Source organism: Lactuca sativa, chromosome 5 (genome assembly GCF_002870075.4).
Source record: "Lactuca sativa cultivar Salinas chromosome 5, Lsat_Salinas_v11, whole genome shotgun sequence".
In the NCBI taxonomy this organism is placed as follows: Eukaryota; Viridiplantae; Streptophyta; class Magnoliopsida; order Asterales; family Asteraceae; genus Lactuca; species Lactuca sativa.
In genome coordinates this window covers 343,476,691-343,502,207 of record NC_056627.2, presented here as the reverse complement: position 1 = coordinate 343,502,207, position 25,517 = coordinate 343,476,691, and the positions used below count along the sequence as shown (strand labels likewise).

General features: G+C 34.7%; 2 protein-coding genes across 14 annotated transcripts; both read right to left on the bottom strand.

Moving 5' to 3' along the window:
* Positions 1–6,840: 6,840 nt before the first annotated feature.
* Positions 6,841–17,540, bottom strand: LOC111892809 (cyclin-J18). Of its 5 annotated transcripts, XM_052763718.1 has the most exons (10): positions 17,297–17,539; positions 17,133–17,209; positions 15,833–15,929; positions 15,613–15,711; positions 15,517–15,534; positions 15,340–15,410; positions 15,112–15,238; positions 14,953–15,013; positions 7,829–7,886; positions 6,841–7,008 (listed from the first exon to the last, which is right to left on the bottom strand). In XM_052763718.1, exons 1-10 carry the CDS (start codon positions 17,360–17,362, stop codon positions 6,996–6,998), a joined length of 687 nt encoding a protein of 228 aa, XP_052619678.1. In that variant the 5' UTR covers positions 17,363–17,539; the 3' UTR covers positions 6,841–6,995. The 5 variants fall into 5 exon arrangements, with proteins under 5 accessions (XP_052619678.1, XP_023744621.1, XP_023744619.1 ...); XM_023888853.3 differs by lacking the exon at positions 7,829–7,886 and having other exon boundaries at positions 17,297–17,535; XM_023888851.3 differs by lacking the exons at positions 6,841–7,008; positions 7,829–7,886 and adding an exon at positions 10,904–11,264 and having other exon boundaries at positions 17,297–17,538.
* Positions 17,541–18,058: 518 nt separating this feature from the next.
* On the bottom strand, positions 18,059–25,517 carry LOC111892810 (protein-S-isoprenylcysteine O-methyltransferase B). 9 transcript variants are annotated; one of them, XM_052763710.1, is made up of 10 exons: positions 25,304–25,517; positions 24,155–24,783; positions 20,619–20,936; positions 20,254–20,380; positions 19,970–20,032; positions 19,143–19,876; positions 18,964–19,061; positions 18,589–18,835; positions 18,354–18,498; positions 18,059–18,226 (listed from the first exon to the last, which is right to left on the bottom strand). In XM_052763710.1, the coding sequence occupies exons 2-3, from the start codon at positions 24,742–24,744 to the stop codon at positions 20,738–20,740; spliced, it is 789 nt and encodes a 262-aa protein (XP_052619670.1). In that variant the 5' UTR covers positions 24,745–24,783; positions 25,304–25,517; the 3' UTR covers positions 18,059–18,226; positions 18,354–18,498; positions 18,589–18,835; positions 18,964–19,061; positions 19,143–19,876; positions 19,970–20,032; positions 20,254–20,380; positions 20,619–20,737. The 9 variants fall into 9 exon arrangements, with proteins under 9 accessions (XP_052619670.1, XP_052619674.1, XP_052619669.1 ...); XM_052763714.1 differs by having other exon boundaries at positions 18,969–19,061; XM_052763709.1 differs by having other exon boundaries at positions 18,964–19,052.

The following is a 25,517-nucleotide window of genomic DNA, read 5'->3' as shown; positions in this document are numbered from 1 at the left end:
AGCATCTAGGTTTTCATGTATGAATTCGTGTTTTGCTTCAGACCCGATCACTTAAAATACAATAAAGTTGTCTGGAAATAAATAACAAGAGTGTATTTCAGTAGAGTACACTCTCATTCTGTTGGAATACACTCTTATTCTGCAAGAATAAACTCTCATTCTGCTAGAATAAACTCTTGTTTTCCATGTTCCATGCTACTTTATTGTATTTTGAGTGAGTGGGTACCGAAACAAAACACGAAAAACATACATAAAACATAGATGTGAATTCATTCTATAATATTATTGCTGACATTAATGGTGAATTTAATTCATTTCCCTAAAAAACAATTCTAATTATATATATATATATATATATATATATATATATATATATATATATATATATATATATATATATATATATATATATATATATATCATTTAATATCTATTTTTATTTGATTAAATAACAATTTAATTTTTGCTACATTTCTTATTGGTCACTTCTAGCATACAATATATGTGGGAAACACATCAATAAATATATATATATATATATATATATATATATATATATATATATATATATATATATATATATATATATATATATATATATATATATATATATATATATTAGGTGGATTTCCCTATGTGCAAAATGTTATTATATAATTAAGACATTGACTAATATATGTTGTCCAAAATAACTACGTGAGTCTATCAAAATAATATTTTTTATACTAGATTGATATAAACATATATATGTTGTCCAAAATAACTACGTGAGTCTATCAAAATAATATTTTTTATACTAGATTGATATAAACATTGTAATATTGTGACCCATTTGATAAATAGTACTAGAATCGCAAAATCTTGATATCAATATATGGGTTACACGTGATAATGTTAAATTTAATTTTCAATTTATGTCCATAACTGCCAATATTCGTCTATATCATCTTTCATCTCTCATTATTCATTTACCCATCTTTACCCAATATTTTTATAGGTATAAAATACATATACAGTTTAAATCAAACTAGATTTCGGTCATATTTTTTCTTAATATAAAATTTTGATTTAGGTTATTATATTCAATATTATTATGTTTAATAAGCTTGAATGAACATATAATTAAATTAAAAAATAAGTTTTGTTCGACCATTTTTAGTTCATCATTCTTCTTTTTCAAATATTAATTATCATTTTCAAAATAACTTAAGATGTGTTTGGGGTATCATAACCATTTAATAAGTTATCTTATTTTATGAGATTTTTTAAGTTGTTATGTTTGACAAATCAAACATTATTTTTTATTGGTTAGTATGCCAAACATAATCTTAATATGATTTTTTTTTAATTTATGTTATTCATAACTAATATTGTTTTTAATTATAAAAGTTGGCTTTTTGAAAAATTATAATTATTACAACTATTGATGCCTAAAAACCAATATATAGAAAATAGAAAATGAATTTCGAAAAAAAAAAATTAAATTAAAATATGGAGAAATCTTATTATACATACGTACAAACAAATATATATATATATATATATATATATATATATATATATATATATATATATATATATATATATATATATATATATATATATTAATGTTCTAAAAATAGTAATTTTGTAAAAACAATTTGTAAAAAAGATAAACAAGTAGAAGAAGCTATAAAAAATACTTTTGGTAAAATATATAAAATGAATTAAAAAATATAATTTATAAAAAATAGAAGTTTTAGAAAACATACATAAAATACAAATAATAAAGTATTTGTAAGAACTACTTTTTATAAAAATGAGTTTATATAAAACAAAGTTGTAACAAAATAGATTTCTAAATAAAGACTTTGTTTAAAAAAATATATAAAAAGAAAATTGTAAAAAATTTAAAAAAAAAAAAAAAAAAAAAAAAAAAAAAAAAGGTTTGACAAAATAAAAATTAAAAAGAAAATATAAGAGACCAATTTTATAGTAAACGGTAAAAGATGGTTTAAAACCGTAAAAACCAAAAGTTAATGGTAAAATGGCTTAAGATTAATGGAAATAGTAGATGATTCGAGCTTCGTCCAAAACCTTTTTTTTAAACAAAAATCGGACAAAAAGTGTCAAGTTCAACAAAATCTAGGGGCCATTCATGTAAATTAAGCCATTTCCCTAAAAAAATCTTTAAGATATATAAAAAACAAAAATAGACCAAAAATATCAAATTCAAAAAAACCTAAATACCATTTATGTAAAATAAGTCAATTCTCTCATAGAACACACTACAAAAATCTTTAATATATATAAAAAAAACAAAAATAAACCAAAAAAGTTAGATTCAGCAAAACCTAAGAACCGTTTATTTAAAATAAAAGAAATGACAATGGTTGAAAGCAAAAGCGAGCAAAAGAATTGAGCCAAAAAAGTCAAAAACAAAAGCTTAGGGAAAAATGGCAATAGATAAAACATTTGAGGCAAAAGAGTAAAAAAAAACTATAAATTTACTGTTCATAATCGTGTTATGTTTTAAATATGTATATAAATAAAACATGTATATTTGGTTCATCCATCATAGATATCAAGAACACAAATAATATGCACTCATAACACGTAATTTATATTAAATATTTCATATCTATGTGTAAGATGAAAGTAACTATGCACCCACTTGTTAAAGTGACGACTCGAAATTCGGGGCAGCGCTTCGCTTTTAATAATTTTCTTTTCTTTCGATGAAACCTAGTATTATATTACTAGATTTTTGTCTAATGTTTATTGTGACTATTTATTAGTCTAGATTTATCATTAACTCAACGTCTATGAGCAATATTGTTTTTCTTGTATTATATAAATGTTAAACAATAATTTTCAACTACTACGTACAGACATGAGCCATACATGAAACATAGGAGGCAAGACCAGTTTGGCATTAAAGTTGTTCTGAAATCCAACAACCCTATGCGGCCCTTCAAACCCGATTCCCTGTACCGTGAGCAGTTAAAAGGTATTATAATAACACTTTGTATAATTTATAATACTTAGCACATATATTGTTTATAGGTTCATAATAATGATAATGAACTTAAGCATAAGATATACTTAAAGAAGGGTAAGCATAACTCACTTACAAATGGGTTTAGTTAGGAGTTGGACTCTGCAGTAGCAGAACTTCTGAGCCGAAAGCTCTTCTTCTCAGAGCCTTCTGGTGCTCCGGAACTCGCCTCTAACACTTGGGAAATGCTAGGAATGGAAGAGAGGGTTTGGGGGTATTGGGAGAGAAATAATGGTTTTGGTGTGAAGAAATGAGTGATTTGTGCCTTTATTTATAGGTTGTCTGGGGGCCTCTCACGTCGTGAGCCTTGCGTAGGCCCCAAGGCTTCGCCTAATGATGACACATGGCGCCGGACGCAGGTAAAACAACCAATTTTTAAAAAATCATAATGTTAGCATACAAGTTCCGTTTTTTACGTTCTTTATATCTACGCGTAGGTATTGACAAGATCTACAACTTTCCTTATGACCCCATTGGCTAATTCTTGACCAATTTTAAATTTAATAGTCTGAGAAGATTATACTATTAACGACCGTGTACAATTCATAACTTCTACATACAGACTCAGTTTTCGACTGCCTTTGTATCGTTTAACTCCTATTAATGATATCTTCAATTCTCATTTAGATCATTTTGACTAAAATTGGCCGATCTAAAATTCAATTTATGAGTTGTATACTGTGATGCCAAATCTTAGAAAAATCATAACTTCCTTAAACAAAGTCAAATTTGGATGTTCTCTATATGTATGCTATCGGTTTAACGTCTACTACAACTTTTGTTTAGATTGCTAAGGCTAAAGGTAGCTTATCAAAAATTCACTTTTTACGTTACAATCCATTGCTTTATTGGTCTCATAACTGTAGTGGCGTTCCTACAGTCTTATCACTAGTTTAACCAGGTCTAATACGGTTCCCAGAACCTGAACGACAGAACATTCTAATCCCAAGCCTTCTCAAAACTGACGGATACCCATTCAGATCCACTCCCGGCCCCCAACTGGGGTACTACCTGATCCAGGCAGATTAATCCTATGAGACACTCTGAACTAATGAAATCACCAAGATTCTCTATACTCTATCCGATTTCTAATAACAACTTCCGATCAACCCAAAAATACACCAGAGTTTTCAGCCTACCCCAGCAACATGTTCAATACTTGGGAACAACTGATTGATATAGCATAACAGCATACTCAATACCCGCATACAAATCTACAACACATACAGAGTCTTCAGCAACATGTTCAATACTTGGGAACAGCCTACTCCCCCCCCCCCCCCCCCGATGATACTTTCCAAACAGAATGTTCTCACCCACTTAGGGTTCCGAACTCATGACCCATTTCGTGGATTCTAACCCCGACCTAACCCTAGGCCTCATGTCGATCGTCCATTCTCTCGGAAGTCCGTGGTCTGTTCCCTGACCCGCGTGTCTACCACATACCCTAATAACCCGCACACATGTGCTGAAGGTACTGTCGAGCCCTGGCAGCTAACAAACCTTCAATCAATCAATCCAAAATCCTTCAGAATCGAGCACACCCCGATTGAATACTTGAACTGAACTCAATTCATGACTAGAACTTCAACATGGTTTCCTGACTTTTGCTATCAAGCACCAAGAAGACGTGATACACATGCTTGGGAGTTTTACCAAACTCCTAAGTCACACAACCAACAAACCGAACAGCCAACTTGGGCTTCCTTTCTCCATGACAGGGATACGGAAGTTATCCCAATTTCAAAACCACTCCTGCTTCTAAAACCCTAAACAATACTCCCCCGCTTAGATACGACTAAGTCTGCACACTACATGAAAGTTTAAGAATTTCCAATCCTTCTCACTCTCCAACGATCAATCAGACGACCAGTTCTTTCCAACTAGTATTCCATCACTAGCCAATCCCAAATGATCACACACTTATATGAACCAAATGAACACTCCCTGAATTCCAGTGAAATCAGCAGTCCCAAACGCTCAAATGACCCCATACTTAAATCTTGAAGTCCAAGAGGTAGATGTTCCAACTAATATCTCAACAATGAGTTACTTCCCGTGGCGCTTACCTCTACGAGTCAATAGTAGTTACTAAACTACTGAATCCCGACGATGCTGAATAACCATCCTGTGGGACCCTGTTCGCAGACCTCCCATATAATACCGTTCTTCCAAAGTGCTCCAACAATCTCCCGCCCTCGGCTCTAGAAATCATGTCATTCAGGGTCTCGCACCCTGACTCACTCACCAGCTCGGTCATCCACCGCTAAACTGCAGTATTTGAAACTACCTCTGCCCTAAATCGGGCTATAACTACTCTCAAGACATAGTCTGAAATCCCAAAAGTGCAATAGATCGTGCAATCAATCCTTATCGCCCGATACAAGAGATCCAAGACGAACTAGACCTCCAAAATGCTTATGCCACATCGACCCACCCGCTCTCACCGGCGCTGAAATAATATCACAAATCCCTGCAATCAATTGTCCCCGAGCTAGAATACAACTTGATCCTGGGTCACAAGCATGCTTACTCCTTCGGGCTTGAAAAACTGAAAGGGCACAATCCTTTCCCTATAAAACGACAACCCAATCCATCAATTAACCATTCCACTTCCAACTGTCAAAACCCCAGCTGAACATAATTATCACCTCTTTCCGAAGTCCCCCGAGACTCACATTACACCCTCAAGCAAAACCCCCCGAAGCCTCACATCCAGAAACTCATGTGTTAGCCTTTCCTGCTCAATCCGCGGAATATAACGAGTACAAAACATCTCTCTAATCCCACATAACTGCAGCCCTCGACTCATCAGAATACGCACCAGTAGCAAATCCCAGTACTAGAAAACTCGACCAACTCCTCTCCTTGTCGTTCTTACAGTTGATATAGTTGCCATGACAATCGTGTCAACACTAGCTGTGAAGCGCTCGTCAAAATAGTCAACCATGGCGATCTTGCTAGACCTAAGCATCTCCGACAACTGTCCCCGAACAATCTTGATCACCTCCTCCTAGATGATCTCACTGACATGATCCTCTGACAACACTAGCCTATCATGGCTGCCAACTCTCGATCCTGACCTGGATCCGGTCTCCAAACGTCTCGAATAATCCATACCATAACATGGGACCAACTTCCAACTAAACCCCAGGGGTTGTGACTCCCATACTACCTTCCACACCTACCCATATTTGTCTCAAGTATCATCACAACGCCCTAACAATATACATAACCATAGCAAGCGCTCAATCCTCACTCCTAGAGGAATGCTAACTGTCTCACAACTGACCTACCGACCTCACACAACTCACCCATCCATGAAACTTCCACCAACCCTGCAGCACTGGTGTATACTAGCTATACATAACGTTGGACCCTATAGACTTAAGCAAGAACAGAACACAAGGCCAATTCAAACATTCTCAGGCTATAAGATCTTAATTATATACAGTTGTGATACATACACAAGTAACTACAGTAATGATGTCAATCTCATATAAGAAAAACCCTAGGCTAGCAGGCATCATGTAATCAGGCAATTCTATCATGCAATTCCTGAATATCCCAAGCCTAGTAATAGCATGTTCTAACATATCACATAATCAAATAATTGTATGGTATTTTGAGGTCTACTTACTAGCTCCGGTTGATCGTACACCCTGCATCCTCCTTTACTTATTTTGAAAACCATTTACAAATCATTTTGAAAACTCTTCCTTGATTTGAGATTGGATTCACACGAATGTTCCTCCAATTCACTCAAACCAAGGCTCTGATACCAACTTGTAACACCCATAAAATTCAAGCCAAATTAAAACTTTTTAATACATTTTAAAACCATCAAGTTACTATAGTTTGTTTTCAAAATAGTTCAGACATCAGAGTATCCCCAGAATCAATTCATAAAACCATAAAATATGAGGAGCTGTACGATCACGCATTTGTCTTCCTGCGATCATCTGATGTACCTGAAACAATAAACTGAAACTGTAAGCCCGAGAGCTTAGTGAGTTACCCCCAAAATACCAACCTCAAATAACCATAATCATATCATATCAACAAATACAGAACAACATGCATAATGAATCGTCAACTTGACTGGACCGCCTCATAGGCCTTCAGTCTATCTGGACCGCTCTCCAAGCCTTCGGCATGACTGGACCGCCTCGTAGGGCCTACAACCTATCCGGACCGCTCATTGGGTATGTTGGCCTGCAGCACAAAGCAGGACCGCCTCAACCCAACCCAACCACATATGTTGACATACATACAACAAATAATCGAACAATAACACAAATCATACCGACTGCTAAGCATAGCATCATCCTATCTACCAGGATATCGATCTAACAGATCATATGATAGCATAACAACACCCTAACTACCAGGGTACAAATCTAATCGATCATAACAACATAATAACACCCTAACTACCAGGGTACAGATCTAACAGATCATAAATGCATAGCAACACCCTAACTACTAGGGTACAGATCTAACAGATCATAACAGCATAGCAACACCCTAACTACCAGGGTACAGATCTAACAGATCATAACAGCATAGCAACACCCTAACTACCAGGGTACAGATATAAAATCATAACAGCATAGCAACACCCTAACTACCAGGGTACAAATCTACCAGATCATAACAACATAGTAACACCCTAACTACCAGGGTACATATCTATCAGATCATAACAGCATAACATACTAAATCCAGGATAAAATCCAAAGGGACCGACCTAATGTCGTAGACCCTGTCTGTATAGTGAGGAGAACTCACCTGACACTGCTGAAGTCCCGCAAATAAAACTCCCGCTGCTGGTTGACAGATTCCCTAACTGTCAGCATCAAACAATACCCAATTAATAATTGGGTTCCAAGCCCAAGATCCAACACACACACCAAAAGTCCAACAGTCAAGTAATGGGACAAAGCCCAACATATGGCCCATTTTTCCAAATTGGGCCCAGACCTCTACATGGTCTTTCCTTAAGGCCCATCCAACTATTCCAGTCCAATTCCCATGGCCCAATATCACATACTCATGAAGGCCCAAACTATGGCTAATTTTCCAAATTGGGCCTAACCCCTTAGATGGGCCTTACCCTAAAGCCCATCAATATATTCTAGTCCATCTGATCATTCTTGGATGGTCCATTAATAATCCACTTGTCAAAGCCCAATAGGAAGGCCCAACTCAAGGCTCGAGAGAGATTAGGGCTTTCACATGAAATGATGATTAGGGTTAAGTGTTTCTTACTTAACCTATTAAGGACTTAATCCATTAAGTCCAATATTGCCTTAGGTTAATTTGCCAATAATTATTATTTTATATTTCAAGTTACTAAATAATCTCGTGTGTGCTCCGATAAATTCACACAATTAGGGTTTTATTAGCATTAGGCTTTTACCCAAACCCTAATTAGGGTTTCCCAACCCAATACGAGCCCATTAGTCCCTTGATTGGGCTTTTAGGTCACTTTGGGCCTTATTGGGCCCACTAGGGCTTCTTTGATCCCATTAGGGTTTCCTTGATTCCACATTGTCCAAACACCCCCAAACAGGGTCAAAACACACCGCCACCCGATACGGCGGCAGGAGGCGGCGACCACCACCCTACAGTGGTGTTTTGGGTTTTTCTTTCATTATATTTTTGCTAGTTACAAGTTACAATGCCTTAACCAAGAATATACACACACTAACTACATAAACACACACATGGTGGCAGCCACCACCTCACGGTGGTGGCGGGTGGCGGTTCTTAGTTTTCCAACCATTAAACTACACACACAACACACACTACAATAGAAACCAACACCCATACATTACTTGCTTGCACTTGGATTCAGCCACCCTCCTAGTGGCGTTTGGCAGCGACCACAGCTAATTCACGATGGTAGCTACCACCGTAAGGTGGTGGCAGTGGTCTCTTTTGGTTTCCAAGCTCATAGCTACCCACACCAGCCACCCAAACGCACACACGCGCTCTTCTTGACTAAAGAAGAGCCCAACGACCCCATCTGGTGACGCAAACGACGATGGTGGCGTGCAACAATGGCAACAGCGACGACCCTTGGTGGCAGAACCTTCCCCAGCGTCGATGGTTGCTTCGAATCGACAGCCACAACAGCAAAGGAACAGAGAAGAGAGAGAGAAGAACACGGAGGGTGGCAGCGGCGCAATCGAGCGGACCCGTTCATAGCGCCATTGCCACCGCAATGGTCCCGACGACCTAAGCTGACGTCGGCGGGCACGATTCCAACGGTCTTCGGTGGTTCTCCTATTCCGTTCACGAGGCGCGACAACAAGTTATGGTGGTGGTCGGGTTTGGCAAGGCAACAACGACCAGAGGTGGTCATTGAGAAGGTGACAGCCGAATGGAGGGGGCATAAGGATGGTTGCAGCTGGTGAAAGAAGTGTTAGGTTTAGGGTTTAAACAATAGCGAAGCTTTATACCCGGTTATCACCAACTTTTCCCATAATAACACAAACGGTCCCTCCTTGCCATATTTCTTTCAAAACTGATACCTAATTTACTATTTCGACCCCTCCTTTGAAAAATCCTTACTAATCAAGTCCAATATTTACTTTTTAACCCTCGCTTCCATAATTTCTTTTATATTAAGCCCCCAGAGGTTCAAATATTGACATTTAGCTTCCCGAACCAACACTCCTCCAATTATCATACGATTTTTGGGCTATAATAAAATACAACAATAATAAAATTACTTCCCGGGACTCCTACTTTACTATTTAATTACTCCATTAAAATTGGGATGTTACAATAAGTTTTTTAAGAAAGTAGTTTCTATATTAATAAAGAACGTGATATTACAACTAAAACATCATTTAAGATTTCAAAAAATCATCATAATCAAAATTAAAAAATTGTCAAATAGTTTATTTTTAAACCAACTACCATAAGGCTATGTGTTATATATGACGTATATTTTGTAGGATGACGATGTAACACAATAGTCATGTCAAGGTCATAATGCTACCTAAGGCGATCATGTTGATTAGGGACCATGTAATGACGAACCATCTATCTTTTATTTCTTTTTTTTTCTTTTTTTTTCTCGGTTACATGATACGAACAAATGTCACTTCTAAATAGATATATAAAATGATCACTTACTATAATTTTAAATGATTGTGTTCTTTGATGTATTAGGATCATAATGTTGTCTAGGACGGCTTGCTAATTAGAGACCTTGTGGTGGTAAACTATGTCTTCTCCTTTTATTTTTTTTTCTCGGTAACATGATACAGAGGTATAAATTAATGTCACTACTAAAACTTATAGGTATATAAAAAGATAAATTAACTATACTTTTAAATAATTATGTCCTTAATGTATGATTCATTACATTAAATTATTGAGTAATGTTTTTATAAAGTTTTCTTGAATTTAAAGATTTCCACTTTAACAAAACCATATTTTTTCAAATGAACTTTTATGATTTTAATAAGTTTTAATTACTTTTAAAAACTAACAAAAAAATAGACACTTATATTCGAATTATTATAATTTAGAATATATATATATATATATATATATATATATATATATATATATATATATATATATATATATATATCATTACGTAAATATTATCCTTTATAAGATTAAAAAATAACTTTTTAGATAAAAAAATAACTCAAATAAAATATTATATTGAACATCACATTTCAATTAATCATTTAAATGTTATTAGTTAAAAATATATAGATTTTAAGATATAGTAATTGATACATAAATTAAAAAAGTTTTTGTAGTTTTAGATTAATATGCTTCAAAATAAATTAATATGCTTTGAGATAGATGATTATTTTAAACCATATTAATTTGGATATTAAATTGGATGAGTTATTATTAGATAAATTTGTAACTACTGAAGTAAAGAGTTGAACATATAAAAGCTAGTTAAGACCTAAAACTATTTTATTTTACCAATGTTTGCGCATGGTCGATGTCTCTTTGATTTATGCAAACATCAATTCCATCCATATTTGATCATTCTAACAACCATACCAAGTTTGATTGCATTTTGGAATAGTATTTGAATATGTTAATTCGTCCTTTGCTTTAAAGGAATGTACGAGATATTTTTGCCTTGTGGAAGCATCTCACATTGAACATGGTTGCAACACATGTTTCAATATGTCTCTAACAACTTCTATGATATCCTCTTTGCATGCCAGTCCATATTTCACTGCATTATTTATTTGAAGGAATGTAAGAGACACTGTAAATTCTCATTTTAGTGAGTATTGAGATCTAAAACTCAGGTTATCGTATATTCGTATTGCTTTTTTTTATTATTATCTTTTTTTTTTCAAAAATCACTTTCATTTGTAGGCACTAAAAATGCAATAAAATATGCTTCAAAGGCCAAAGATGATAATAAAAAAAAAAAAAAAAAAAAAATCAAACATCTTCGTGCTATATATACGAAACCATCGAGATTTGCTTAAAAAAAATCACTCCTTGATACCCACCACTACCGCAGAAATCGGAGCCACCACTGTCTCCTCCCTCTCCCATTGCCGCCTCCTATCGCCGAAGTTGCTACCTCCTACCACCAGTTTTTTAAGAGAAACAATCATCTACCATTTTCTTTCTACCAATGGCGATGCCCACCACCACTGCCACTGTCGTTGACGTCAAACCCACTGGCGTCTCTTACTCTTACCTCCAGCAAAATGACCGTCTTCATCACTGCCTCCTCCCACAAGTTTTTTTTAACGCCCCACTAAACTACAGCTACAATGTGTCCTACCACCGGTTTTTAGATGTGAAGAGTGTATAGTGGTTACTTTTACTGCTATTGCCAACGACCTATTGTCAATGCGTCTTACCGTCATCGTTGCACCACGCAACAAGGCTTTTTCCGGTAAAATCCATTGCTATTGCTATGCTCCTCCAATCGACTTTCATGAGGATGCACACAAAGTCTTTGATGCAATAACTCAATGAAATGAAACAGGAAAGTTTTAAGGGGAAATGACAATCTAGCCCTACGAAGTTTCAAGAAGTGGTTTGATCGGTCCGTAAACTATTTTTGTTGCTTTTTAGGAGCATAAAGTGACTTTTGTCGGGTTTAATAGTCCCTTGGGAAAGTATGAAGAGGTAACCCGATTACCCCTTGCAACATAAGCATTTTCTCTTGACCCAACTTCCCTTATTTCTTTGAATACCCAGAATTTGGATCGTTACCCTGCAAATCCAAATCCGCACACCTATGATTTAATTTAAAACATGAACCTCATTATGATGATAAAATTATATATAAAAAAAAATTGAAATTAATTACACAAACCATAGGGAAGGGGCAAGGGTGAGATTAAAAGATGATATATCGAGATCGAGATCCATGGAGGTGAATCGGTGGCGAGTGGCGATGGCTTGGACAACGGTGGCAACCGGTGATGGCTTGGGCAACGGTGGCAAGATGTGGTTACTTATGTAACATCTGATTCAATGTATTTTTCATTTTGACTCTTAGTGTGTAATTAGTCTGCAATTTTGGTCCTTAGGGGCATTATTGTAATTTTTGGGAGGAGAGTGTGTACGTTGGGCGTACGTAATTAGTGGACAAACCCTAATTTTAGGGTTTGGACCCCATTTAAACAACCTTATGTCCCAAGGTTCTCTCATTTCCCGACCTCCATTGCTCTTTGGAGCCTCATTTCGAAACCCTAGTTCATATATAGAGAGACTTGACCCCCTTTGTGTGTGTTTTAGTGAGTGTTGGTGAACCTTGAAGAAGAAGAAACTTGGAGAATGAGCTTTGATCAAGGAGGAGCTTGTAGATCCAGATTTCACTCATCATTTCCAGCTTCAATGAGGTATAAAGCTTGGACCTTGCTCATTCTATGCTTAGATCTAGATATTATGGAGTTTTGGTCACTTTTTGGTCTCATGTATGAGATCTAGTGGAATTTTACAGCTCCAGAAGTTATGAGTAGCTCCTCTTGATGTTTCTGAGATCCCTAGTCCATAAAGTAAGCATCTAGATGGTTGAGGATCAACCATGCATGAGTTTATGTCCACTTGGTGAAAGTAGGATGCTAAATCTAGGGTTTGAGTTGATTTGAGTCATGCAAAGGCATCAAGTTAATGACATTATGGGTTAAGACGTTCCCCAAGGTTTGGATCTTTGGACGTTGAGTCTTAAGCATTAAGTGCTTAATGGCAAAATGGCTTAACAAGGGGCGTACATCGGGCGTATGCAAACGCATCCGAGTCCCCGATCACCTGAAGCCACCCAGTACGCCGGGCGTACTTCTGGTACGCTTAGCGTACTCAGCCTAGTCATAGGCTTTTGTGGTATATGCCACCTTTAGACTTTAGGGGTTTGGGCTTTTGTTGGGCCTCAAGTGTCTTTTGGATTTGGGTCACTGTTGGCTTTTTAGTGCCATTGAGTTTGGGGCTCGGTTATTTAGGCCAATTGAGGGAAGGGTAAAATGGTCTTTTACCCTAGGACTTAGGATTAGTTGTTTAAGTCTCGACTATGTTTATGACCCAATTATTAATTAGGGTTTTATTCGATTGATTATTGTGGGGATTCTCCGGTTCAACAGCCCAAGCATCTATTTAACTGACAACAGACTGAGATGAGTTTGCTCACTATATTGTAAAGGGATTGTAATGTGCTTGTAGTCTTTGTGACTCCTATTGTATGTGTTGTATGTATGTGTGCATGTTTGCTATATATATATATATATATATATATATATATATATATATATATATATATATATATATATATATATATATATATATATATATATATATGGGGTGAAATAGAACCGGTACAGTCTTGTACTGACACCTTGGGCTGACATATAAGTTGAAATAGACTCGGAGTGAAATAGACCCGGTAAAGCCTTGAGTTGGCGTATATATATGGTATGCGGTATTTTGGGGACTCACTAAGCTTTGTGCTTACGGTTTGCATTTTATGTTTCATGTACTTTTGGATTGAAAGGGAAGAGCTTGGAATGATCGCATTGCACACACCATGATTTTCCCGCTTATTGACTCTGATGTACTTTTGGGATGTTATTTGTTTTGCTCTGAAAACTTTATGGTTTTGACAAACATATTTGGTTGGAGTTTTGTTTAATATAAAAATCGAAAATTTTTTGTTTTGAGTTTTGGGATGTTACAACTTGGATGGTAACGCTCTGCTCTGATCATGATTTCGTTAAAGAGTAGCCACCTTCGGTCAGGATCTTCATTAGGTCGTCTGGCAAGGATCGTAACCTTCATAGATCGGAACAGTATGACTCACACCATCGCCGAAATCCAAAAAAGAAGACGATCGGAAAATACTTACCGGTTGTATGACCACTAGCATAGAGAGAAAGAATAGCTTGAATTGTGGCATACATAGTATGAGTATTGAAAGTTTAAAACATGATTTGTGTCGATCTGGTAATCCTGCTCTGCAAAGGAACTTTTCCAGGTGGTGGTGGTGTCGGGAAGGGCGGCAGTGTCGACAGTACCACCGCCCCTCTTTCCTCTTCGTTTAATTATGGTAAAAGGTAATATTTAATTGAGGCTTGTTACTCTTTCAATACGTTAATGTGAATTTAAGGGCTTGTTTTTATTTGTTTTAATGCTTTCATATCCGGGATTGTTTCATAGCTTTAAGGGATATGGTACACAAGGTCACAATGGCACTTGTTTAGTTTGACTTTCGAAGCCATATATTATTATTATTATTATTATTATTATTATTGTCATCTCAATGTTGACATCAATGCTGACATGCGTGGAAAGGTGAAATGAAGGTTTGTGGGTTTTCTTAAGTTTTTTGTAGATTTATATGATGAATATATATAAGGTTTGTTAAACCAATAAAAAAAGATATAGGATATATGGAGGAAGCTTACCCCAAGGAAGAATAGGAAACTCCCATCTTTGTTTAGGAACTGTGATCACATACGAGGCAACCTGCACGACGAATAAATAACTATCAAAAAATTTCCAAGTTTTACTCCAATAAATAAAGCATGTTTTTCTTTTGTATTAAAAAATAGTAAGAAACATGCCAGAATTGATGCAGCAAGAGAATGAGGAGAATTATAAAGAGTTGAAGTCTCCTCCTTTTCGTAAAGAAGATCCATAATGTCCATGCATACTTCAAAATCCAAATGCTCCCCAACTGTTGCAACCTCCCTAAACTCAAACAAAAAATTATTATTATTAATTAATCAGTGACTCTAACAAAAAGTAATTAGCAAATGAAAAAACAAAACAACTTGAAACCACTCACTCACTTCAACTGAATAACTAGGTCTTCAAGAAACCTGAAGACAATATCTGATGTACCAATCTCATAATCCAAGACCTTCATTCATGGTGCCAAATAATGATGTCACAAAAAAAATAAAAAAATAAAAAATAAATAACATGGCCTTATTGTACAGAGAGATAGATATAGTATGAAAATTTACCTTCATGAAGATCACTTCCTGCACAATTTTTTCATCTATTTAAGAATCACAACCATAAAGATTGAAAAAATAATAATGATAATAAAATTAGCTTACAGCTTCTGCAAAATCTCTAGTTGTATAATGCTGCTCTTGTATTATCTTATCTGCCAGACTTTTCAACTTTTTTACCGATAAGGGAAGAGAATCATCAATCTGCAAGTGGTTTTAAATTTATTAGAAAAAAAAAAACGAATATTTTTTTTAATTATTGTAAAAGATATAATAGAGTTTATTTGAAGTAATAAAAGTGTAGGTTGAGGTAACATTAACATACTTTGCTTGAGATCCATATTGCAATAAGAGAAAACAGCTGAAGATTACTTTCTCTTACTGGTTGTAAAAGCCAGTGTCCAGTGCTCTCCTGCTCAAATCTGTTCAAGGTAAAACAACCTAACAGTTCACATAAACGCACAAAATAGCAATATACTTTCATTTCTTTGTTTATTATAAACAAAACATATACAAGTATGTTGTTACTTCTTGCGTTTAGCTTAATACTTACCTATTTCATTGGGGTATAACCTTTTGGTTTGAGGAGCACCTTTCAAATAGGCCAGAGGCTCTTTGGTTATTATGCATATTTAATTAATTATCACATGCCAGAAATACCCCTTAAATAATAAGGCAGAATTGGTAAAACTTATGGAGCAAGGTTTATCTCACTAATATCTTGTACTTGTTTGATGGAACTTTGAATAGGAATCCTGTTAAAGAAAGAAACATTGTACTTCTTCTTGGTCAACCCACATGTTTTTGGGACAGATAAGAGTATTCGACACCTCTTTGAAATTGCATTAGACCTAGGATGCATTGGACAACCATGAAACTATGAAAGGGCTTCCCTTAATAATAACATTTAGAAAATAAGACTGGGTTCGCAAGGAATTTAAATATGTCAAAAGAAATTGGAATCTTAAAGAATCGAATTCTATCAAATGATTGGTTGTCTGAGCATTTGTGAGGGAGAAGAGAGAAAGAGCAAGAGGAGTTTACTTGAGATATTTAAGGATAAAAGGGTATTTGAATGTTTTTTGATAAGGAGGAAATGTGGGGAATTGCATTCCATGGGTTTTAGGATGGAATTTTGATATCCATGGGTCAGAAGAGAAGACTTTGTACATTCATCATTTGCAATAAAAAACGAGATTAGAATGGAATTGAATTCCAATAGGATCCGGTCTAACATTTAATCTGTTAACTTGATATAAACTCCATAACCGAATCACAACTGGCCTTGTAACATGTTGCTTAAATAAGTAAAGGGTAAGGGCAGAGAAAGTTCTGGCAAACTAAACCGTTAATGATGGTAATGTTGACTAATATATACCTTATTTTTTAACCAATATAGGAATTCACAGATGGCAATGACTTGATTTACACCTCTATGCCTCTCACCATGAATAATCGATAACTAGGGTTTTTAAGACCACGTAATTTACGCAGTTAGGGTTTTGGATTGATTCAGATATGATAACAAGGAGGAAATACAACTACTGATAACTGACTGATCTCGATATTAACTTTTTCAGATGCAGACTTCAATTACAGAGAGAAGGATGTAAAACATAAATTACCTGGAGACAATCGGGTAGAATCTTTCGGCAAAGAGGGATAATGCAGAGTACTTGACAACGGGAGGAACTTCAAGTTGCTGTTTGTATGATATAATTTATTCATAATTAAAAACGGACATATATCAAGCAAAAATGGCGATCTGATGAGGTTTACGAATGATTACTTGAGCGGATTGGATGAGGAAATCGAGTACGCGGATTCGCACAGTTGAACACAATTCGTTCGTCATAATTTGGCACGAGAATGGATCCGCTAATCGGGATGGAGGGAAACTCAAATTAGAAGATACATATAGAGCCGGGTCGGGTACCCGGATATTTGACAAGACCGGAAGTGGAATTGCCGGTTCTGGATCCAATACCGGGTATGAACCAACTCAGTCCAAATCAGGTTGAACCGGTTAGATTCGTTTTAAACTTGGACCGGTTTAAAAAAACTTTATACTATTAACTTTGAATTCCCTTAAACATATAAGAAAATTCCTAGAAAGCTTCTTATTTTGAAAAAGTAAATGAAAGAGGCCTTGAAGGATATGAGGCATGGAGTTCATTTTTATATAGCAAATGGGGAAGAGCAAACTTTTGTCTAATTGGCGATCTGAGATGAGAATAATACATGAAGTTGTCATCTCCTTCTCTCAATTTATTTTCATAATAACATAACTAGATTCGTGTCCCCCGCTACGCGGGGGTTAGATGGTATAGATGTTTACGCTTGAAGTATATGTATGTTTATTATTTTGTATGCGTTTACTGTTGGAGTTATTTGGATGTGCATGTTGTAAGGGTAGATGTGTTATCTGATGGTAATAAATATATTTTCGGAATATAAAACTAACGATGAAAAGTTTGATTTCTTAGGATTTATTGTATTGTTTGTTCTCTGATTCCTTTTGTATTTGACATATGGATCGTATGAGAGAATATGGATCAAAAGAAAGTTGTTCATTAGATGGTGATTACATCATTTTTCATTACAGAACTGCATACAAAAGTGGTCAATGTTGTAGAAGTGGATGATGCTGCTTTTGTTATGGTGTTGGATGGTGTTGCACGATCTTGTTGCATATTTTGATGGCTTCTGACATGTTTTCCTGCATCATGTTGAACATGTCGAGCATCAACACGGTGTCTTTGTCAATGCCCTCTCAATCACTTTCACAATATTCGCATCCTAAAACAAACCCTAAAAATATATTTTGAAATATATTTCATGTATACCTTCGTTGGATGTTGAATAGAAGGCCTCACATTTGCCACGTCACCAACCTCAAGTATGTTATTAACATTCCCCCTATCATCCTTTTCTGTGGGTGAAGTTGTTGAATGCCTCCAATTCCCATTCGCTATAAACTTATAATAAGACCTGAAACATTTCTCATCAAATTAATTAAGTCGCGTCACATAGTTTGACCAAATAGTCAACTTAAATTTAAAGTAGAATGATAAAACTTACTTCCCCTTAGCAAGTCGAACTTCAGGTTCATATTGTGGCCCACCTTTATGGATTGCTTTAACCGGTTCTTTCCAATTCCCAGCGAAACCTCTAATTAATTCCACATTCTCTCCCTCATGTCCATTCCACACAAATGTGACAGAATAGGTAGCTGGTCCCTCATGTTTCCCATTTTCCACCATAGCTATCAAATCCCATGTTGCTCTATCAGGACGACACGTGTGCAATCCAGATACATAATTGTAAGCTACATGAAGTGAAGTATCAGTCATCCAATGAAGATATGCAATCACACAACAAAATGTCGTTATAGTCTTTATTCTTCCAATTTTTCTTCAATTAATATAAAAAACAAAGGAGAAATTGTAGCTTTACCCAACTATATTCAAATTTTCTCAAATGTTGCCTTTTTCACCAATATCTCCAAATGTTCATCATTTTCTCAAAAACTTTATAAGCAATATCTGGAAAAACTAATGATAAAACACCATATATTGCAAAATGACATATTAAAAAGAAACCATAATCGCTCATTTTAACGAAGTTTAGCTTACTTCGTAGGTTCCTCACCAAGTAGCCTCATATGCTCCTTAAGAAGCCTCACCCTGCTTAAAAGCCCAAAATCCGGAAAATACCATCTCAAAAGAGGTGATAGTGACACACAAATAATGAGCTCTTTGGGAATCTTTTCATATCCATAAGTAAAAAGATGTGGCTGTTTGCTAACATAATAAGAACTTTAAGAAATAGTACAAAAATATATAGAAAATCAACAGACCAGTCAAGAAGAACACGAATTAAAACTGGTGGTTTGTCCTTTGTCATTATAACACAAAGTGGAGTAATAGATGCCTGCAAGTTTTGTGATATTTTGAGCACATTAGAATAACTAAGTAATGCAATGAATATATAGGCTGCAAAGAGTAAACTCATCATTTTTTTAGTTTTATGCAGGTAGTTGTAATTAGAAACGTCTACCAACTTTACATAAAAGTACATTGCATTTATTTGTAAAGTAACTAAAGTATGTTGCTATTTTTTACCCTTTGTGCTTTTTTTTACAACATGAACACCTTATCTACATTGTCCATTGGTAATCATAAAAAAGTAATCTTATATGTTGCTTCAATGTTCAACAACAATTACATTTTAATAATTAAATCAAAAATAAATTAAAACAACAATTATAAAAATAAAGAATATAATACGTATATAAACCTATAACTCTTGCCTATATATCTGCAACTTTCAATTGGCCCCCACTATCCAGCAAATTATTTCTGGCACCCTACCAATATTTTAATTATTAAAAAAAATGTCAACATATGAACTTATATAGGTAAATTTATATAATTAGTTGAACCTATATTAGCTGCCTTACTTTGGCCTTAAATCACAGTGGATAATTGGATATGTCTTACTGTCATGAAGATAACTCATACCCCTGTTATCAATCAAAGAGCAAAAAGTGTCAAATACTAAGTATATGATTTCATAATAATAAATATTTTAATATTATTACAAATACTATTATCATAATAATGATCCATTAGGATTATTGGTAACTTTTACACCTTTTCTTTGATCTTTTTTTAGCTATTTTTTCTAAAAGTTTACAACCGGACATGTTATTAATATAATATTATAAAAAAAATCCTAACTTACCTTTTTTCTCCTGATTCACATAAACTGAGGTTAAAAAAACTACTTGCCTCCCAATATCCAGAGCAAATGTAAGAGCTTTTGATGGGGACAACTTTCCTATCTTTTGAAGATAGCTTCTAAGATCACCCTGAAAATTCATCCAAATTCAATCATTTCTATAGTATTATCAATTTATCATATCAACACGAAACACAAAAAGCTTGTTAGAAATACAAATCTATGCAACGGAGTTCTAAACAACATAACCAACGAAATAAACCCAGGTACCATAAGGTCTGCGTGCAATCCCAAATACAACATCAAATTAAACTGCATACCTTTAATTTTAGAACGATAAAAAAGAATATAAAAAACAAAAAAGGTACCATTTTTAATCCTGTCAAGTGCTTCCAATGGCTCTGTTTTTTTTTCGGTTTTTAAAAAGCTAAAAACAGAAAATCGCAGTGACAAAGGTTTTCTGGAATGAGTGATTTTCTTTCGAACATCATAATGATCGGTCATCGCCATAAACCTGATTGACTTGTAGCACTGACCAACAACAAAAGAATTTATTTTCCAACCTCTGTTGAACTCTTGAGTCCAACTGGCGGTGACTGATGGTGGTGGCGTAGGGAAGAAGGGGATACAAATACGACAACTGATAGGCGGAGAAGACACCCTCCAAATGAAACACAGGAGCATACCTACATCAAAACATCACAAATATCAAAATCATGTCCCTCCTATCGATATAACCATAACCAAAATAATAATAATAATAACAATAACTAATAAATAGTGAAACTGATGTCCAGAGAGGAAATGTCTCTACTTGGAATCGCAATCCTATAAGCTGTAGATAGTCAGAAGGCAAATAACCGGAATATTTGAGTCTTAATAGTTGATAGAGGAAGCCGATGATGTGAGATGACGCTGATTCGAGGTTTGGGTGTGTCGAAGGAAGAGGCATATACCCTTTGGATAGCTTCCAACAAACACGATGGCTACAAAGGGGGTTGGGGTGAATCGATGGCGGTGGATTAAAATACAAAGGGGGTTGGGGTGAATCGATCGGTTGACGATTGTGGTCGTACTGTCTGGTATATTCCCGACTTCTCTTCCGTTGGCGGTTATTGGACCTCCTTCCAACAAATTAGACAACGACGCTCTGATGAATGGAAACGAAGAACAGAAGGGAGAAGCGGTGGATGAATGGAATCGGGTCGAAATTAACGCCTTGTATAGATAAAGGAGAGATAGGCGGTGAAGTGGTAGACAGCGGGAAACAGAATTGCTTAGGGTTTATCAGAGGAATTGAGGAGGTTTGTTCAGAGAGAAGAAGGAATAGAGGGTAGAATCAGAGAAGAAGAATGGAGAGATATGAGGCGGTGGAAATTAAAAAAGTTGAGTGGAAACCGAGAAGACGGTGAAGCAAAATCAAATTAACACGTGTCGACGAAGTTTATAGAAAACGGCATAAACTGCCCAGAAACACAAGAAAACGAAAAGATGACATACCATCATAAAGGAAGGGCCTTTTCTGCTAAAAAACCACCTAATTAACTGTAGCTAAGACCCAAAAATTTTAATATATAGTATAATTACATATTTCCACATTAGTCAATGAACAAACAATATGTAATTCATGGTCAATCAAAATAATAAGTGAAGTTGTTCGCCCCATTTGATTACATATATATAACCTCTTTCTTTGAATTTTTTTTTCGTATAATATTATAAGAAAACATGTCCCTAACTTCATGCATAAAATCAGAATATTTACTTATTTTAATGGTAAAAATGTTATAATAATTCAATGTGTTTTTAACATTAGATGTGCTCAAAGACTATTTCATATACTTTGATGATAAAATGTTCCATGTGTATCTATTACAATAATGTTGAGGAGATCTTCACCATATATTGCTTTATATAATTGATTTGCTCAAGTCAATATACTAACGAAAAATTGTGCTACTGTATTAGGATTTAGGAATTGTGCCCCACAATTCTCTTCGAAATGATCTCACTTCTCTCTTACATATGTGATTAAGTGATTCAAATAGAATCATCAAAAACTAAATTTTGATTATTTTCATGTTAGCATCAAAACCTATTAGCATAAATTATATCATTGTTCTTCATATGAATGGGTTGGGATTATTCCAATAGTGATCCAATTTTGTTATATGCAATTAAGTTTTCCCTTTTGAAACTTTTGAAACTAGGGGGTGTTTGACTTATCTTTTGAGGGGCCAAAAGTTCTTTTTGGAAAAGATAGAATTCAAAAATGTTTAGTAACACCATTTTAAAAGCTACTTTTTGATTTTTTATATAAGAAAAAATGACTTTTTGAAAAAGTCTGGAGATACTGTCTTTTTGTAACTTTTGTCAAAAAGACTTTTGGCTCCTAAAAAGATAAGCCAAACACCCTTTAGATTTTAAGATCTTCGGTCAACATAGGTTGGGAATGTTTACTATTATCAATTGATAATGGTTATGGCTACAACAGTCACTTTTGAATATCTCTATAATTGTGTTAACTTAATACATTAAGTATACATACATGTATTTATGAATTCACATTGGTCAGATGTAATTATGAACCTACCATATATGTAATTATGAACCTACTATATATGAGTCTTCTTGCCAATATCATATTTTTAATGCAATTTATACGATAATCATCTACATGTAATGTTTAAGGCAGCCTGTTGCAAAGATCATATTATCCTTTATCAAGGTAGTCATAAATAGGCCAATGTGGAACTAGCCCACTTGGTAGAGCTGGAAAGTCTCTTAAATAGGAGGTCTAAGGTTCAAATCCGAGTGTAAGTGAATTAACTAACTCTGTGAATTTAACTTCTAACCATTAACCAACCGTTCCAAAAAATGGAGTCATAAATAGAATAATCTTTATATTATCATTTATATGAAACCACTTCACCGCAAATATTAATGTTGAATCCATACTTCAACATGACATAATCATATTTTTGATACTATTGTTTTAAAAGTTTGCTTTAAGTCACATACTGACTTACAATACTTTTATTTTACCATCCAAAAACATAGTTGCCGGGTGGTTGATGGAGATTTATACTTCTAAATTTATGTTTAAGAAGTTTCAGTTTCATATGATATACTTCTAAATTTTTAGAAGTTACACCCAAATATCATTATAAAATAAGATCATAAAAATTAAAGTATGCATTCTTATGTTTGGAATCCAACCATGTACTTCAAAAATGTCATCGGCTCTTGCTTCTTATTTGAACCTTAATATTTTCTTTCTTACGGAAAACTCAGTAGTTCAAACGATAGAATGATTATTAGTTCTTAGCGAATTGAATTAAGTTATGCTTGGGAAACAGCTGCATGTGACATGATCAAACTTAATCATGTTGGTTGATACCCACGAAAAAATGTCAAATTCATAAGAGATCTCGTGAATGGCCCCGTAAAGTCGATTTATGTCGGGGGAAAATGAACTCACAAACGCGTAGGATAATTTTCACGAATTGAATGTCATTTTATTGTAATCTTAGCATATCACATTTAGCACATAAATTATTTATAAAATCAATAAAATGAACAACAAAAATTATACCACCTCTACCCATTATCTCCATATATATATATATATATATATATATATATATATATATATATATATATATATATATATATATATATATATATATATATATATATATATATATATATATATATATATATATCACATCATTCAAACATGACTACATAATCTAGAAACACAAAATCAATAAAAGTCAAATTCATTTACAATTGTTATGTGTTGTAAAATGTAAACCCAACTTCTTAATTAAATTCAAATCCTTCACACATTGCAATTGTATAGAAAGGTTAGACATTTAAGAATGTGTTGTTAATTACTTACTTCACAAAAGGAATCCCAGACCAAACCCGTTGAGCATAAGCATCATGTTCCAACCCAAAAAACTGTTTCAAGAAAAACTCCTCATATGGGATTCTATTATGGAAGAAATCCCAAAGGATTATAGCAAATGCAATGGTTGACACAGGGTTACACAACATAATCTGAGTGCCTACAGACCAAATCAAGAAACCACTGTACCCTGGATGACGGATTACTCCATAAATCCCATAAGTGATTAATTTGTGATCATCTTCATGGTATCTTTGAATAATATGAGAAAAAGCCTTTCCAGCTGTTAAAATGGCAAGCTTCCTGATGGTTTCTCCAAGAATTACTAACATAAGCCCTGTGTTGCTTATTGACCAATTGTTTTTTAAACTGGGGAAGAAGTGTAGTTCGAGTAGGTATTCTAGCATGGATAAGATCATTGCTAAGAGGTAGTCTTTGCTGATTAAAAGAGACTCGATTGTTACTTTTGATTTCCCATGACATGCAATTGCTAAAAGGTATTCAGAGGCATGAAAGAAGAATACCGCATACAAGAGTTGGGATAATTGTCTCTCAGATGTGTCCTTCAATATTTCTGTCATTTCTTCAAGGCTATTGCCGATTAAGGGTTTACTTCAGACCTGAAAAGGAGATACAGATTTACATCACTGACTATAATGTTAGAAAGATGATTATTGTAATTCATAGTTACATGCAGTGTATTTATGTATTTTTCTTGAAGGAGAAGACGAAACAAGCATAATCAATCCAGTTCCCTCTGACACATTCTAACTTTCTCCAGAAATACGCAGTCATGAAGCAAGGAATCAACTTCTTTTTCTTTCGTTTTTGCAAGAACAATGAGCGAAATTGAAATGATTATCAGCTCTAAAATTAACACGAAGCTTCAGTTCATAAATTGTGCGTTTATATAAACACAAATGCACAAATTTCTGACTCGGAACATCGGAACCTAATTAATTCAAGCATTTAATCTCCACAAACGAGTATAAAGAGCTTAATAAAGGAGAAAAAAATCAAAACAGATCCAGTAAACGCAACGGACCTAAACCTAGAAGAAATGTGGATTCTAATTTTGTATTCAAACAAACATTTATACATGGCAAATTCGCGTTACGAAAAAAGGAGGGAAATACTTACACAAAAGAAGTCAGGGATGGATCGAATTGAGAAGAGATCGAGTGTAATACTGTAGAAGAATAGTAAAAGCGTCGCCGCTCCGAGTAGTCTCCGATGAGAGCCTGAAGCGCCACCGTGGCTGGCATCCGTCGTAGATGGAGAGAGAGAGAGGCCTGAGGTGGTGAGATTAGTTTTGGAAATACAGTTTGCAATGAAAAAAAGATGACCCTTGAAG

Excerpts from the sequence above, each read along its gene's own strand:
- LOC111892809 (XM_052763717.1), bottom strand. The coding sequence starts at position 17,362 with ATGACGAACGAATTGTGTTCAACTGTGCGAATCCGCGTACTCGATTTC. Across the intron at positions 17,210-17,296 it reads TCCTCATCCAATCCGCTCAA|CAACTTGAAGTTCCTCCCGT; the intron begins GTAATCATTCGT and ends TCATACAAACAG. Across the intron at positions 12,292-14,952 it reads GTTTCCTATTCTTCCTTGGG|GTGTGCGGATTTGGATTTGC; the intron begins GTAAGCTTCCTC and ends ATTAAATCATAG.
- LOC111892810 (XM_052763708.1), bottom strand. The coding sequence starts at position 24,744 with ATGACAGAAATATTGAAGGACACATCTGAGAGACAATTATCCCAACTC. Across the intron at positions 20,937-24,154 it reads TCTGGGATTCCTTTTGTGAA|GTATGCTCCTGTGTTTCATT; the intron begins GTAAGTAATTAA and ends GTTTTGATGTAG.